At 50.0% G+C, this 12,530-nt stretch overlaps 1 protein-coding gene across 1 annotated transcript in view; it reads left to right on the forward strand.

Annotated features, from left to right (window-relative positions):
* Positions 1–12,530, forward strand: part of Plxna4 (plexin A4) — a 420,278-nt gene that overhangs the window by 401,995 nt on the left and 5,753 nt on the right. Inside the window, exons 26-31 of the mRNA XM_010611730.2 lie at positions 809–912; positions 1,334–1,433; positions 2,591–2,781; positions 3,619–3,788; positions 8,068–8,280; positions 11,227–11,377. Coding sequence (XP_010610032.1) covers positions 809–912; positions 1,334–1,433; positions 2,591–2,781; positions 3,619–3,788; positions 8,068–8,280; positions 11,227–11,377 — 929 coding nt within the window. The remainder of the gene's footprint in view (positions 1–808; positions 913–1,333; positions 1,434–2,590; positions 2,782–3,618; positions 3,789–8,067; positions 8,281–11,226; positions 11,378–12,530) is intronic.

Here is a 12,530-nt window from a genome sequence, read left to right on the forward strand (position 1 = left end):
TAATTTCAAGATTGGAATGTGCATTTCTTCACATGTGATTTCTACTAAGTCAGTGGTGGGATCTGGGTGATGAGAATCAGTCTCTTATTCCCTCACATGTGGCCCATCAGTGAGCCCATGTTTTTGAACTCATAAGGAGTAGGTGAGGATGGATGGAAGTGTGCACCTGTGGCATTACAATGTGTAGGCCTGGTAGCTGACACAGTCGGTATTAACCACATCAGCTTTATGGGGATAGAGATGCTTCTAAGTGAGAATGGTCCATACACTCTTCCAAGAGCAAGCCACTCGCCTGCCAGCTTTAGAGCACAGGACACTCCTGGAACCAATGCAGAATGCAGGTATGCAGTGACTGAACCTGCAGTCTTGAGTTCCTCAGCCCCAGGATGGTGCAGTCAGACATGTATATGATGCTCAGTGAGGACACTGCCTCCCGCTTTGCCTACTGCATTTGCCTACTGTGTTGTAAGTGCTTAGTGTTAAGTGCCTTCTTCATTCAGACAATACATACTGAATGCCTACTTCTTGTAGATATGGCCACTCATAGCAAACAGGTGGCAGAGAAGGATAGGTGATGTTATCCTCATTTTTGTCACATGGCTTATTGAGATTAGAACCAGAACTGGAACTCTGGACATCTCTGCATTGTGAGACTCTGCACCCACCCTGTTAGAAGCCTGTGCTGACACTTGTCTGTCTATGGATGCATCCTCAAGACAGTGCAGTATAGACACCTGCACAGGGGCCCTCAGGGCCCCCCCAGGAGGGGCCAGAGAGCCTCTCTGTAATGCCACCACTCTCCCTGCAGAGTGGCGACAAGGAAGTGGGGCAAGGATGATCCTGCAAGATGAAGACATCACCACCAAAATTGAGAATGACTGGAAGAGACTAAACACCCTGGCCCATTACCAGGTGAGATGAATATGGAACACAGGAGCTGGCCAAGTAGCTGGCCATTTCCTTGTTTACAGGGTCACTGCAAGACTAGACACCGAATCATAACCACTTTCTCACCAGCAATCCATGCTCTCCTGGTGACTCAGGGGAAAGTGACATCACTCAGCCAGGGAACCTGGCCTCTTGGAGATAGGATGCTGACATGCATGCTTCCCATAGGGCTTGGGCAGAGTCCCCAGCACAAGGCACTCCCTTAGAAATTTCCTGGGCATTTAAGGCTGGGTGGTGTCCTGGGGAGCAGAGGAAAGGAGACAGCCTCCAAAGTTCCCTAGCTTTCCATCGAGGTGTTAACTATCCTTTAAGACCAAGCCCTTATTTCCTGGGTTGCAGAGTTTCTGTGCCCATGCCTTTAGATGCCTTTTTTTTTTCCCTCTAGGTGCCAGATGGCTCTGTGGTGGCCTTAGTGTCTAAGCAGGTGACAGCCTATAATGCAGTGAACAACTCCACAGTCTCCAGGACCTCAGCAAGTAAATATGGTAAGATCTTAGCAGATTTTCTAGAGAGATGAGGGGGTCCTGAGCAGCTGTTATCATGGTGGCAGCACAGCTGGAAGCCAGGGGACCTGTGGGGCCAGGTTTGGGGTGAGTGGGGCTGGCTGACCAGCAGGGAGAAGGGCCAGGCTGCAACCAAGGCACCTGGTTCTAGTCTGTAATTCAAATGCATGAACGGGACTTCATTCATGCACTAGAGAAAAAAATCTAACCTTCATCAGTGTCTTCCAGTCTTTAGCACATGTTCCATTTTGCGATTATTATCTCACATCGTGTTCATAACAATCCAGTGAATTAAGTAATTATTATTTCCTCCTATTATGTAGATTAGTAAATTATACCTCCGATGCGCAGAGGCTAAATGACTATAAAGGTCACAGTATTATTATGCAGTGGTATGGAGGGGCAGGCCCAGATCTAAGGCTGTGCAGCTGAGGAGAAAGGCATGTGGGACATGGAGTAGGGACCCCAAGGCAGCCTTGTTCTGCTCCACTTTTGTGCTTCAGTGCCAACCACACAGATCCATCGTGAGTCTTGATGTTCTTACCAGGAAAACAGGGATTGAAAAAACAACCAACCTTATAGGGCCATTGTGGATCATAAATACATGAATACATAGAAAGGTGTCACAAACAGTAGGACCATCATCCTCACTTCATTGAGGCAGGACTTTCAGCAATCAGTGGGGAGAATGCAGGTGAACAGTGTGCAGGCAAGGCCTGAGCTGGTCAACGTTTATTAAGGGAAACAGGCTACCTGCTCTTGAGTGTATACTTAATCAGCTACACTGAGCACATCCAGAGACAGGACTTGATAAGTGATGCAAGGACACATGGAAGAGACATACAAGCTTATATTTTCACAAACTGAATAATAAAGGATTGACTTGACTCAAAGTACGAGAGGGAGGGTGGGGGAATCTGAGTGGGTAGAATTAGGCACAGATAGTTTCCTGGAGATGGTGAGAAAGGCATCTGTGTTTTGGGCAGTGTACCAAACACAGGCAAGGTGATGCTGCCAGGCAGTGGCAGGAAGGATGAGGCAGTAGTTGGCCTCACAACAGGGAAAGGGGCATGTGTGGGTTACCCAGTGTAGGGCTATGTGGTCTTGCACACACTGTGGGGTGTTCCTTGTGTTGGCAGAAAACATGATACGGTACACGGGCAGCCCAGATAGTCTCCGCTCGCGAACTCCCATGATCACCCCTGACCTGGAGAGCGGAGTCAAGATGTGGCACCTGGTGAAGAATCATGAGCATGGGGACCAGAAAGAGGGTGACCGGGGGAGCAAGATGGTGTCTGAGATCTATCTGACTCGGCTACTGGCCACTAAGGTACTGGGCATGAGAGCAGGTGCCTGGAGTCTGGGAGGCACAGGAATGGCTGTCATCTGCCCACAGAAATGCTGGAGCTGGAAAGACTTACCTGCCCACAATGGGTGCACTGATCAGCCCTAGGACTCCCCAAAGACAGAGCCTCAGAATCCTGCTCAACTCTGGGCACCAGGGAAACCCCACTAAGATCATCAGGGTTGGCACACTCTCCTCCCCTCTCTGCACCATTTCTCAAATACAGAGCTGCCACCTGTACCTAATGTCTCTGCCATGCCGCATCCAAGAATTACTTTTTCCCTAGGACACCACTAAGGATGGCAACTGAGGCTCTTTTGATGACTTTCCAGGTACCATTTCTAATCCTGGTCCTGGGGACGGCTCCTGCCTGCAGCTTCGCTCCTTCTCTTCTAAGACTGAGCCTGCTGGGTCTCTGCAGAGCTGGACGCATAATTGTTCATTAGCCAGTATGCATGAAGCCCACACAAAACTAGCAGCTTGTGTTTGTCGGCTGGCTCTGACCAAGTGCGTGCTCATTAGCGTTTATGAAAAGTGTTAAAATGACACCCCAAGAATGCAGAACTAAACCATGTGGCTGGCAGAGGGAGGCTTGCTCAAGCCCTGCCATCACTGTGCTGTCTACATGCCATGAGCTAAGGAAGTTTAAAGCTATCAGAGTTGGGTGAAAGGGGAAAGATGTAGCACACGGACTCACCCAAAGTCACCCAAGCAGGGCAGGCTGTTCACCAACTTCCCTTGTCCACATTGCCAGGGCAACTTTCCATACCCTCTTCTGAGCTGCCTGGGTGTAGCCATGTCTGACAGTGTCCCCCTCCCCAGGGCACACTGCAGAAGTTTGTGGATGACCTCTTCGAGACCATCTTCAGCACGGCCCACCGCGGCTCTGCCCTGCCACTGGCCATCAAATACATGTTTGACTTCCTAGATGAGCAGGCTGACAAGCACGGCATTCATGACCCCCATGTCCGCCACACTTGGAAGAGCAACTGGTGAGTGAAGGGAGGTGGTGTGTGTCATGAGAAAATGGTGACCCGTGCAGCCAGTCCAAAGTCAGTGTGGGACCCAGGCCTTCTATAGACACTCTGGCCATCCTCCACCTGCATCAGCAAGGCCCTCCCCATCCTCTACTGTGCTTTTGTGCTTACTCCTTCACCCTTCCCTCTCCTCAAATCTGTGCATCTTTCTTCTCATTCAACATTTAGTGAACTAGCTCAACAAACAAGATAATATGCCTACGTCACAGCAAGGCCATTCTTAAACCAGGTACCTCTGGGGTGCCTGGTGTTATGCTAGACATTGAGGATACCAGATTAGTCAGCTGTCTGGATAGAGAAACAAATACTACAATAGGAGTTCATCATGTGCAGTGGAACCACAGAGGGCCAGCATCCCATGATGACTTGTAAGTGGGGCTTCAAAGCACACCCAAGAGCCAAGGGCTATTTATGTTTTATTTAATAAGCTGCCCTTTTACCTGCGCCCATGAATTCCCTTTCCAAGCCCTGTTTGGGCAAGAGACTTGCCTGGGATCACTTTGTGTGCCCCAGAGACGCCAGTATTCTCTAAGGACTAATGACACTACGTTTCTCCACTATGTCTCCTCTCTCCTCTAATGTATAACACTTCCTTCCACATGTGCATAGTTGGTATTTCAGGTTGAAACTACAAGGTGAAATATCAGGATTTTGCCTGCAGCATGGAGCCTTGCACACTGGAAGTGGGCCCAGATGAGATGCAGAGCCAGGATGGCCTCTGTGTGAAAGTTTCACCTTGAACAAAGCTGGCTGGTTCTTAGGTCCATCCATTCCAGAATCACCTCCCTATAGCCTTCACCTGGTCCCTGGTTCTGGGTTGGTTTCCCCGGATCACTTTGCCAAGGCAGAATGGGCCCAGTACCCACTGCCTCTGATTGCTGGGACCACCACGGCAGCAGGACATAGGCAGGCACCCTACAACCACCCCCAGGCCCAAACCAGGACACAGAAAATGCTAAAGTCAGGTCAGGCTGTGGAATATGGATTTCCTGGTATATCGGTCAGCTTTCTCACTGCTGAGGCACAATACACAACACCTACAACTTAAAAGAGAACATTTCATTTGCTCAGGGTTTTAGTACATGGTCAGCTGGTTTGAAGGCAGAGATACAATGTTGGAAGGGTGTGGTGCAATAAAGCTGCTTAGTTCATGGAAACCAAGAAGGAGATTGAGGGAACAGTGCCAGAGAGGAAGGGGCAAGGGACCAGATACAGAGCACAAAGCCACACCTCCATGACCCACCCAGCCATACCTAGAAGTGTACTCCTCTGTGCCCCAGGGGGGATCCCAAAGCCAACCAGGTTGAAGCTCCATCCTAACCACCATACCTGAGGTGGGCTCTAGCCTCTCCTCTCTTTCACCTGGAGAAGAGTGTGCTCTGCATGGGGATGGGACACCAGACCCAGATGGGGGCCTGCAGAGCTGAGGGTGAGATTCTCACCTGCTTTAACACTGAGGAGAGAAGATCTATTGCAGAGTTCTTCCACCTTTCTAAAATAGGACGTTGGAATCTGGCTTCCCTGATGATCAGCGTAGCAACACTGGGGGAAGCCATTTCTTCCTAATAAGTTCTTTACTCTGATCAGTCCTCTGCCTACTTTGGGTGGGTTGATATTGAATTCCCCCCATCTTCTTGGCATGACTGTCACTGATCTAGAACATCAGCAGCTTCAGGAGGTAGGAAGTGCTCTGTCCAAATGTCTCTTGGGCTTTGCTGGAGACAGCTGGCCCTTTTTATATTATGCTGTCTACCTTCAGATGCCCACTACTGAAGAACAACTTCCTGGTGTCTACACCCCAGTCTCCAGCCTGTCACTCTGGCTGGGCTCCCTCAAGGGAGCCATACTGTTCCTGGGTTGAAGGCAGAGCCTCCCTTTCTCCCAGCTCTTCCAAGTTCTTGGTTTTGTCATGTAGAACTCCAGGTCCAGGGGCAGGAAAGCCCAGAAAGTAGACAGCAGCACCAGGTTCAAGTTGCCCCTACAAAGGACATTTCCCTGACCCTGATCTGATCCGTCCCTACCTGAGCAAGAAGCGGTCAGGGCTTATGAGACCTGTATATTGACTTAGGGCTTATTGTCCCTGATTGAGAGGAGATTGTTTTGTTTTTTTTTTATCCCGGCTGAAGGTGTAACAGTGCTCCCACCTCTTCTGCCACAGCTCCCTACCTTTTCTTTTAAATAAGCCTCCTGCTCATTTAGCCTGAGTGGCTGCAATCAACCAGATTAGTGGCACCACTAATGTTAATAATATGCTAATATTTCATTAGGCAAGAGCCACAGTAGTGGTGCATGACTTCCCTGTTTGATGTGCTTGTCATTACAATTGGCTGGGGGCAGGGCACAACCAGTGCGGCAAATGTGGACTTTTCGGACTTCCAGCATCCGCATTCTGGGAGGGACGTCTGGAATGCTAGGAAGCTGGAGTCTGGAGACTTTGTGAGCTGGGAAGCCATGAGTCCTTCATGGAAGGCTCTGACCTCACTGATCATGATCTCCCTGGGGAAGGCTGGGTAGCTACAGTGGCAACTCTTCACTCATGTGTTGTGACTCAGCTGTCCCTGGATGCCATATTTCCAACAAAGAAGCAAGCGCTCCCGCACATTGTCAGAACTGTGTGCTTGCTGGCATCCTGCACATGGCTCTCACTGGAGAAACTTTACAAATACTTGTTAGTTGATTGACAATCTTAAATGTTAGGTCTTACTGTATTTACAGTGTTTGTTGCTTGTACATACTTGCTTCTGGCAGGTACAATGAGTAGAGAAATACCGTACTCACCACACTGAAATAATGATATTCAAAGAGTTTATATTCTGAAAGGCAAGCCAGATATGTGCATGCATTAAAATTCTCTCCAATGGCGAGAACAGCCACCAAAACAACAATAAAGCATCAGGGGACATAGAAGGAGGCATGGAGTGACAGCAAATGGGGAAATAAGTGCTCCTTAGGTGGTGCCACCCGCTTCTTCACTGAATTATGGGAGGTTGGCTGGAAGCCTAAGAGCCAAAGAGGCAGAGTCAGGCTTCTCTTGACCCTCTTGCAAAGGACAGTGGCTTAGACTACTAGACATAAGGCACTGCTGTCTCCTCTTTGTCTCCCTCTTTTATGTTGATCCCCATCTGCTGCCCCTCCCTGACACTTCCTCCAGGCTTTGCCCAACCAAGGAACCCCTATGTGTGGGTTTTATTTGCTTTGTTTATTGCAGTACTGGAGATTGAACCCAGGGCCTTTGCACTGAGCTGCATCCTCAGTCATTTTTATTTTTTATTTTGAAAGAGGGTCTCAGAAACAAAATAACTAAAATGCCCAGGCTGAGCTCAAACTTGAGATCCTTCTGCCTCCACGTCCCAGAGTTCTGGGATTATAGGCATGCACCACCTCGCTTGGCCTGTGCAAGTTTTAAAACTCAGACAGGTATTCCCTCCACACAGGCTTTGTGGACGCTGCCCACTGGGTGGCTCAGAGCCTTTCTGGGTTCGACCCTGAACCCCTGCCTTCTCTGCTTCTAGCACCACTAGCTTGTGCACACACACTTGTTCACCTGTCTGTCTCCCCTACAATCCCACCAGCGTGAAGCTTCCTGAAAGCATAGGATGTGTCTCAGTCATTGCATCCCTTGTCACTAGCACAGCTCCCAGAAAGGAGGGAGGAAGTGCAAGAGGGCAGATGAGGGCCCAGATGCCTGTTGGTGAAAAATCACTGAGCTGCCTCACATTCACTGCCCCAATGCCTTCATCAGACAGGAATGAGCCTATGAGACTAGTCAGGGAGGAAGGGGTGACTTTGATCTGATCTTACAGTAGGTGGCAAAGGATCAGATACAAATCCTACAGTCCAGGTGGCTCCTTAAAGCTTGCCAACTGGATGATCCAGTTGCCAGCATGGTGAATGGGGTTGAAGGAACAACGGAATAGGAAGTGTGAAATTCTACCTCATAGCACACATTGTAACTGCTTCTCACACCAAAGGGAAGAGTCCCAAACCCTTCTTCCCAGCTGGATGCTAAGCCCTCTCCAGTGCCTTCCAATAGTGTATTTCTGGGTTAGTGACTCACCTTGCTGAGCTGTAGTTTCCTGCAAGGGGAAAGGGAGCCCAGCACACTCCATCCTGGCCTACAGAAGGCTTCCAAGAACTGTGAGTGTCTACCCTCTCGCCTTCCCTTGAGAACTCTGGCAATGCTGCTGCCCTGCCCTGTCACCCTGACCATCTGCCTGCCTTTCCCTCCATCTAGCCTGCCCCTGCGGTTTTGGGTCAACATGATCAAGAACCCACAGTTTGTGTTTGACATCCACAAGAACAGCATCACAGACGCCTGCCTCTCTGTAGTGGCTCAGACCTTCATGGACTCCTGCTCTACATCAGAGCACCGGTTGGGCAAGGATTCACCCTCCAACAAACTGCTCTATGCCAAGGACATCCCCAGCTACAAGAGCTGGGTGGAGAGGTGAGTGTGGCTGGGGCTGGAAGGGGTAGGATACACTGCCCTAGACCTGTGGCCTCCCCTTCAAAGTGGACTGCCACCCTGAGATAGTTCCCTCAAAGAGTTGGTCCTACATGGCAACATCACATACACGCCACCTCCACTGGCTCCACCAGGCTGTGCTTGGGGCCAACTCTAGAGAAAGGCCAGCTCCATGAGGGTCCTAGGGAACTTTCAGAGTATTGGTGCCTTTTAAAAAATGGCTTGTTGGCAGGCAGAAATCCCACAGGATCAAGTTCAAGTCCAGGGTCCAGGCTGACCTTTCTCTCCCTCACTGCAAAGCCAGCTGATGAGAACACTTGCATGAAGTTCACTAGTGTGGCTTAATTCCATTCTTTACAATCAATGAGGCATCTCTGTGGAGGATCCCAGCACTGGGAGTGAGAAAGAAGCAATTGTGAATGTGACAGAGTTGTCAGCAGGGTCATCAGCAGGCCCAGGAGTGGGGTCATAGCTAGGGTGTGGGCTGGGCAGGGATCCAGAAGGGAGCAGGAAGCATCAAGACAGAATGAAACACACCCTGCAGAGAGGATGGAGCCACATAGTGGCAGGCAGCTGAGGTCCAGATCCGGCTGGACCATCAGCCAGATTTCAGGCCCCATATCCATTAAGGCTCCAAGCTGCCGGTGGCCACCAAGCTCAGCCCAAACTTGCCAAAGATGAGGCCACACAGTTGACGCACTTTGGACTATCATGGGGCCACAGACATGCACTGGCCCAATCCAGCCATCCCTAGGCAAAGGCAGGAGAGAAAAGGTAGAGCACTCAGTGTGGCTGTGACCTCATGTCAGGGACAACAGTGCAGTCCGGCCCAGGAGTGCATGTTCCTCACCAACTTCAGAAGAGAAGATTTGGGGCTGTGCCTCACACTTCCCACTCTCAGCCTCCCAGCCTGCCCTCGCCCATGTCGCTCACTCACACATGCATATTTCCTCAATATTCTCCTTGGAGAGAAGGGCTGGATTCTTAGCACCCCGCCACAAAGCAAGCCATGGTGAGAGAGAATGATTGGCATCTCTCGTTTCCAATGGGGAAGGATCTGTCCACTATAGGGCTATTGGCAGCCTGGGACCCCATCTACCTCGGGGACCATAAAGGCTCCAATAGGAGCCCTGGTGCTATTTGCACAAAGCTATCAGAAGCATCCATCTCCCTGTGCCAGAGTTCTTGAGAAGGTAACAGAAGCAGCGGGAGCCCTGACTTCTGATGACAGTTATATCTCAGTGGGAAACTGGATGTTCATCCTGGTCACAGGCTCTGGCCTTGGACCTGGCTGTGTGATCAGAGTATAGTAGCCAGATGCTGGTCATAATATCAGAGTGAGAGAGACAGCATTGTTCCTGCTGTTCACCATTCACCAAGGTGACCCATGAAGATAACCATTGCCTTGGCAAACCTATCCTGCTAGGTAAGTGTGGGATCTGTGAAAGGACAATGATACAAATCCCTTTGGGACTGGCAAGGTTGGGAGCCATGACTATAACCCCTGGTCTCTTGCTGTAAGGAACATTGGCATTTATTGCATGCAAGAAATAGTGGCAATGTATTGAGTCTCTCATTAGAACTTTTATACCTGTAATGTCATTACTATCTAATCCTCATCCTTATTGCTAGTCTGGGCAGTGTGTCATGAGCCAGCCACTTGGCCAGCCAAAATGTAGCATGAGGCTGGGTTTCCAAGGGCCACAGGAACCTCTGACCAGCTCTTCCTCTCAGAGAACAGGCTTTATCTCCCTATTTCTGCCTCCCCACAGACCTGAGGACAGACAACTGGTCTGCAGACCAGCAGGGCTATGGCTCAGGGCAGGATGGCCATTCCTGCCCTCGCCTGTCCAAGAATGCTCAAGTGGCAAATTGAGCTGTCATTCTGTTTTGCTCCCTTGAGCCATCTCTGCTGGTCTGTCACTCAAACCATGAGCACTGTGAGGGGAGGGGGAAGTTGGGAAATTCATGGGCTCCTGGGGTCATCAGACCTAGGTGAGATTGTCCAGAATCCTCTTAGGATGTCTTCTTCCTTTGTGTCATGTGATCAAGCCTAGAGTCCTAGGAACTGCCAGGAATTGTCACTGTCATCCTGTCATCAGCAGATCCCCACCCCAAGTCAGTACTTCTCCCGAACTCAGGGCCAAAGTGTCTTCCCCCAGCCCCATCCTAGGTTCTCAGACTGCATTCTCCAGCCAGGCAGCACCAGGGACTGTATGGGCTGGGCTGGCAGCCACAGGCCTCCTGGACTTGCTAATGCCTCCCTGTCTTTTAGTTACCTCTTTTCTTTTTTGTTATGTACAAGCTGGAAAATGTGTAGGAGAAGGTGAGAGAGAAGTGGCCATCTCTGGGCATTAGGGCCTTTCGGTTTCTCATTAGGAAACTGCACAGCTCCCCTCTGGCGGGGGAGTTGGGGTCTGGTGCATAAAATGTCAAATTGCAGAAATTAAAAATGTAAATGCTGGCATCTAATTAACCAGTTGACAGTAGTGCACAGCTGCAAGTGACAGTGACTGATTGCCTTCTGCCAGCTTCTCTCTCCGAGCAGCCACCCCCCCACCCCTCTCTCAGTTAACCTGGGAAAGCCCAGGACACCAGGGAAGAACGGTTGTTGGAGTGCCCTTCTGGCGCTGCTGGAGGGATCCTGGGGCTGTGAGAGGAGACACTGGAGAGACACAATGCGGGGGTGGGGGGGTGAGCCTCTGTGCAAGTGCTGGGAACAAAGCAGCAGCCTGAGTCAGGACCCCTTTTCCTCCTGATCCTTCTCTGGCCACCCTTCAACAGTGTCTTGTTGCTGCTCTCCTTCCCCCAGAGCTGGAGAAGGCTCATCCTGGGGCTGACACCAAGGTTCAGCCGGGGGAGAGAAAGAGGTTTCAGCTCTGTACTCTCTGCGCCGCCCCAGCTTCTCTCCCTCGCACCCCTCGGCAGGTATTACTCTGACATCGGGAAGATGCCAGCCATCAGTGACCAGGACATGAATGCATACCTGGCCGAGCAGTCCCGAATGCACATGAATGAGTTCAACACTATGAGTGCGCTTTCGGAGATCTTCTCCTATGTGGGCAAATACAGCGAGGAGGTGAGCCCTGCCCTTCTCAGCCTATTGGGAGGGAAGAGGGGTGGCCCTGCATGCTTCCATGTACAGGAACAGCCCCGTCATCACACCTTCCTAGCTTTGCCAGGAAACTCAGCTACGAGGGGCCATGCTACACAGGCTACGAGCCTGGCAATGCCCTGTCCCATGCGTTCTCCACCAATCCCTGTTTCTCTTTCCACAAAGGGTAGTTTATTTCATTGGTCTTCTTTTTATTCTTATTTCCTTCCCACTATACCCCTTTTTTATTTTTTCCATCATTCTCTGATCTAATTTTCTTTGTATAAACACCTCCCCACTCCCTTGGACAGGTCATATGGTGTGGTGTGATACAGTATGCTCTGGAATGGATCAGAACAGAACCAGAACAGAAGGAGAATAGAATAGGATGAAATAGAATAGAATGAAACAGAATGGAACAGAAAAGAATAGAATAAAGTAGAATAGGATTGACTCAAACAAAATAGAATGCAAATAGAATAGAATGGAAGGGTGAAACAGGATGGAATGGGATGGGTTTTTAGTTGCTGTGTTCCCTAGTTGTAAAATTCCACCCAGAAAATCACCACTATAGGTTCTGCCTTTTTCCTGGTCAGTACTAAGGTGCTATAGGAGCTTTCCTGGTCGCTCAGTTACTGACCAAGTGGGCTCAGAATCCAGATTCCCTGTCTCTAAGTAGAAGCCATGGGAATTGAAGCCAGAGCCCCAGGGACTCTACCTCCTCATGGCTTTGTCACCCAGATAGGGTCTAGGAACTGTGGTTAAAGATGGCCCAGCAGACCCACAGCCTCATGTTCTACAGCCAAAGAGCAGCATATTCTATATCTCCCAATTCAAAGAAAAGCCAGCCACATGTCCCTTGAGGGATGAACCTGTGACACTAATCTGCAGGCTTGTACTGGTCCAGAGAAAGATCCCCATCAATGGGAAGGCAAGACAATAATGATGGTGCACATACATCGGGGTAAGACTGCTACTGCCTCATCTCGGAAAGGATTGTCCCCTCGCCTACAAGTTCACCTGTCACTCTTGGTGTCAGAACATCCCATCTTTATGAAATGACGGTGCTGGTAAATAGCGATTCTCAGCTAGCTTGGAAGCAGGCAACCTCAGTTTTGTTTGCTCAACTAAAAACACA

This window comes from Fukomys damarensis, unplaced genomic scaffold, assembly GCF_012274545.1.
Source record: "Fukomys damarensis isolate Sample0158 unplaced genomic scaffold, DMR_v1.0_HiC HiC_scaffold_4, whole genome shotgun sequence".
Lineage (NCBI taxonomy): Eukaryota > Metazoa > Chordata > Mammalia > Rodentia > Bathyergidae > Fukomys > Fukomys damarensis.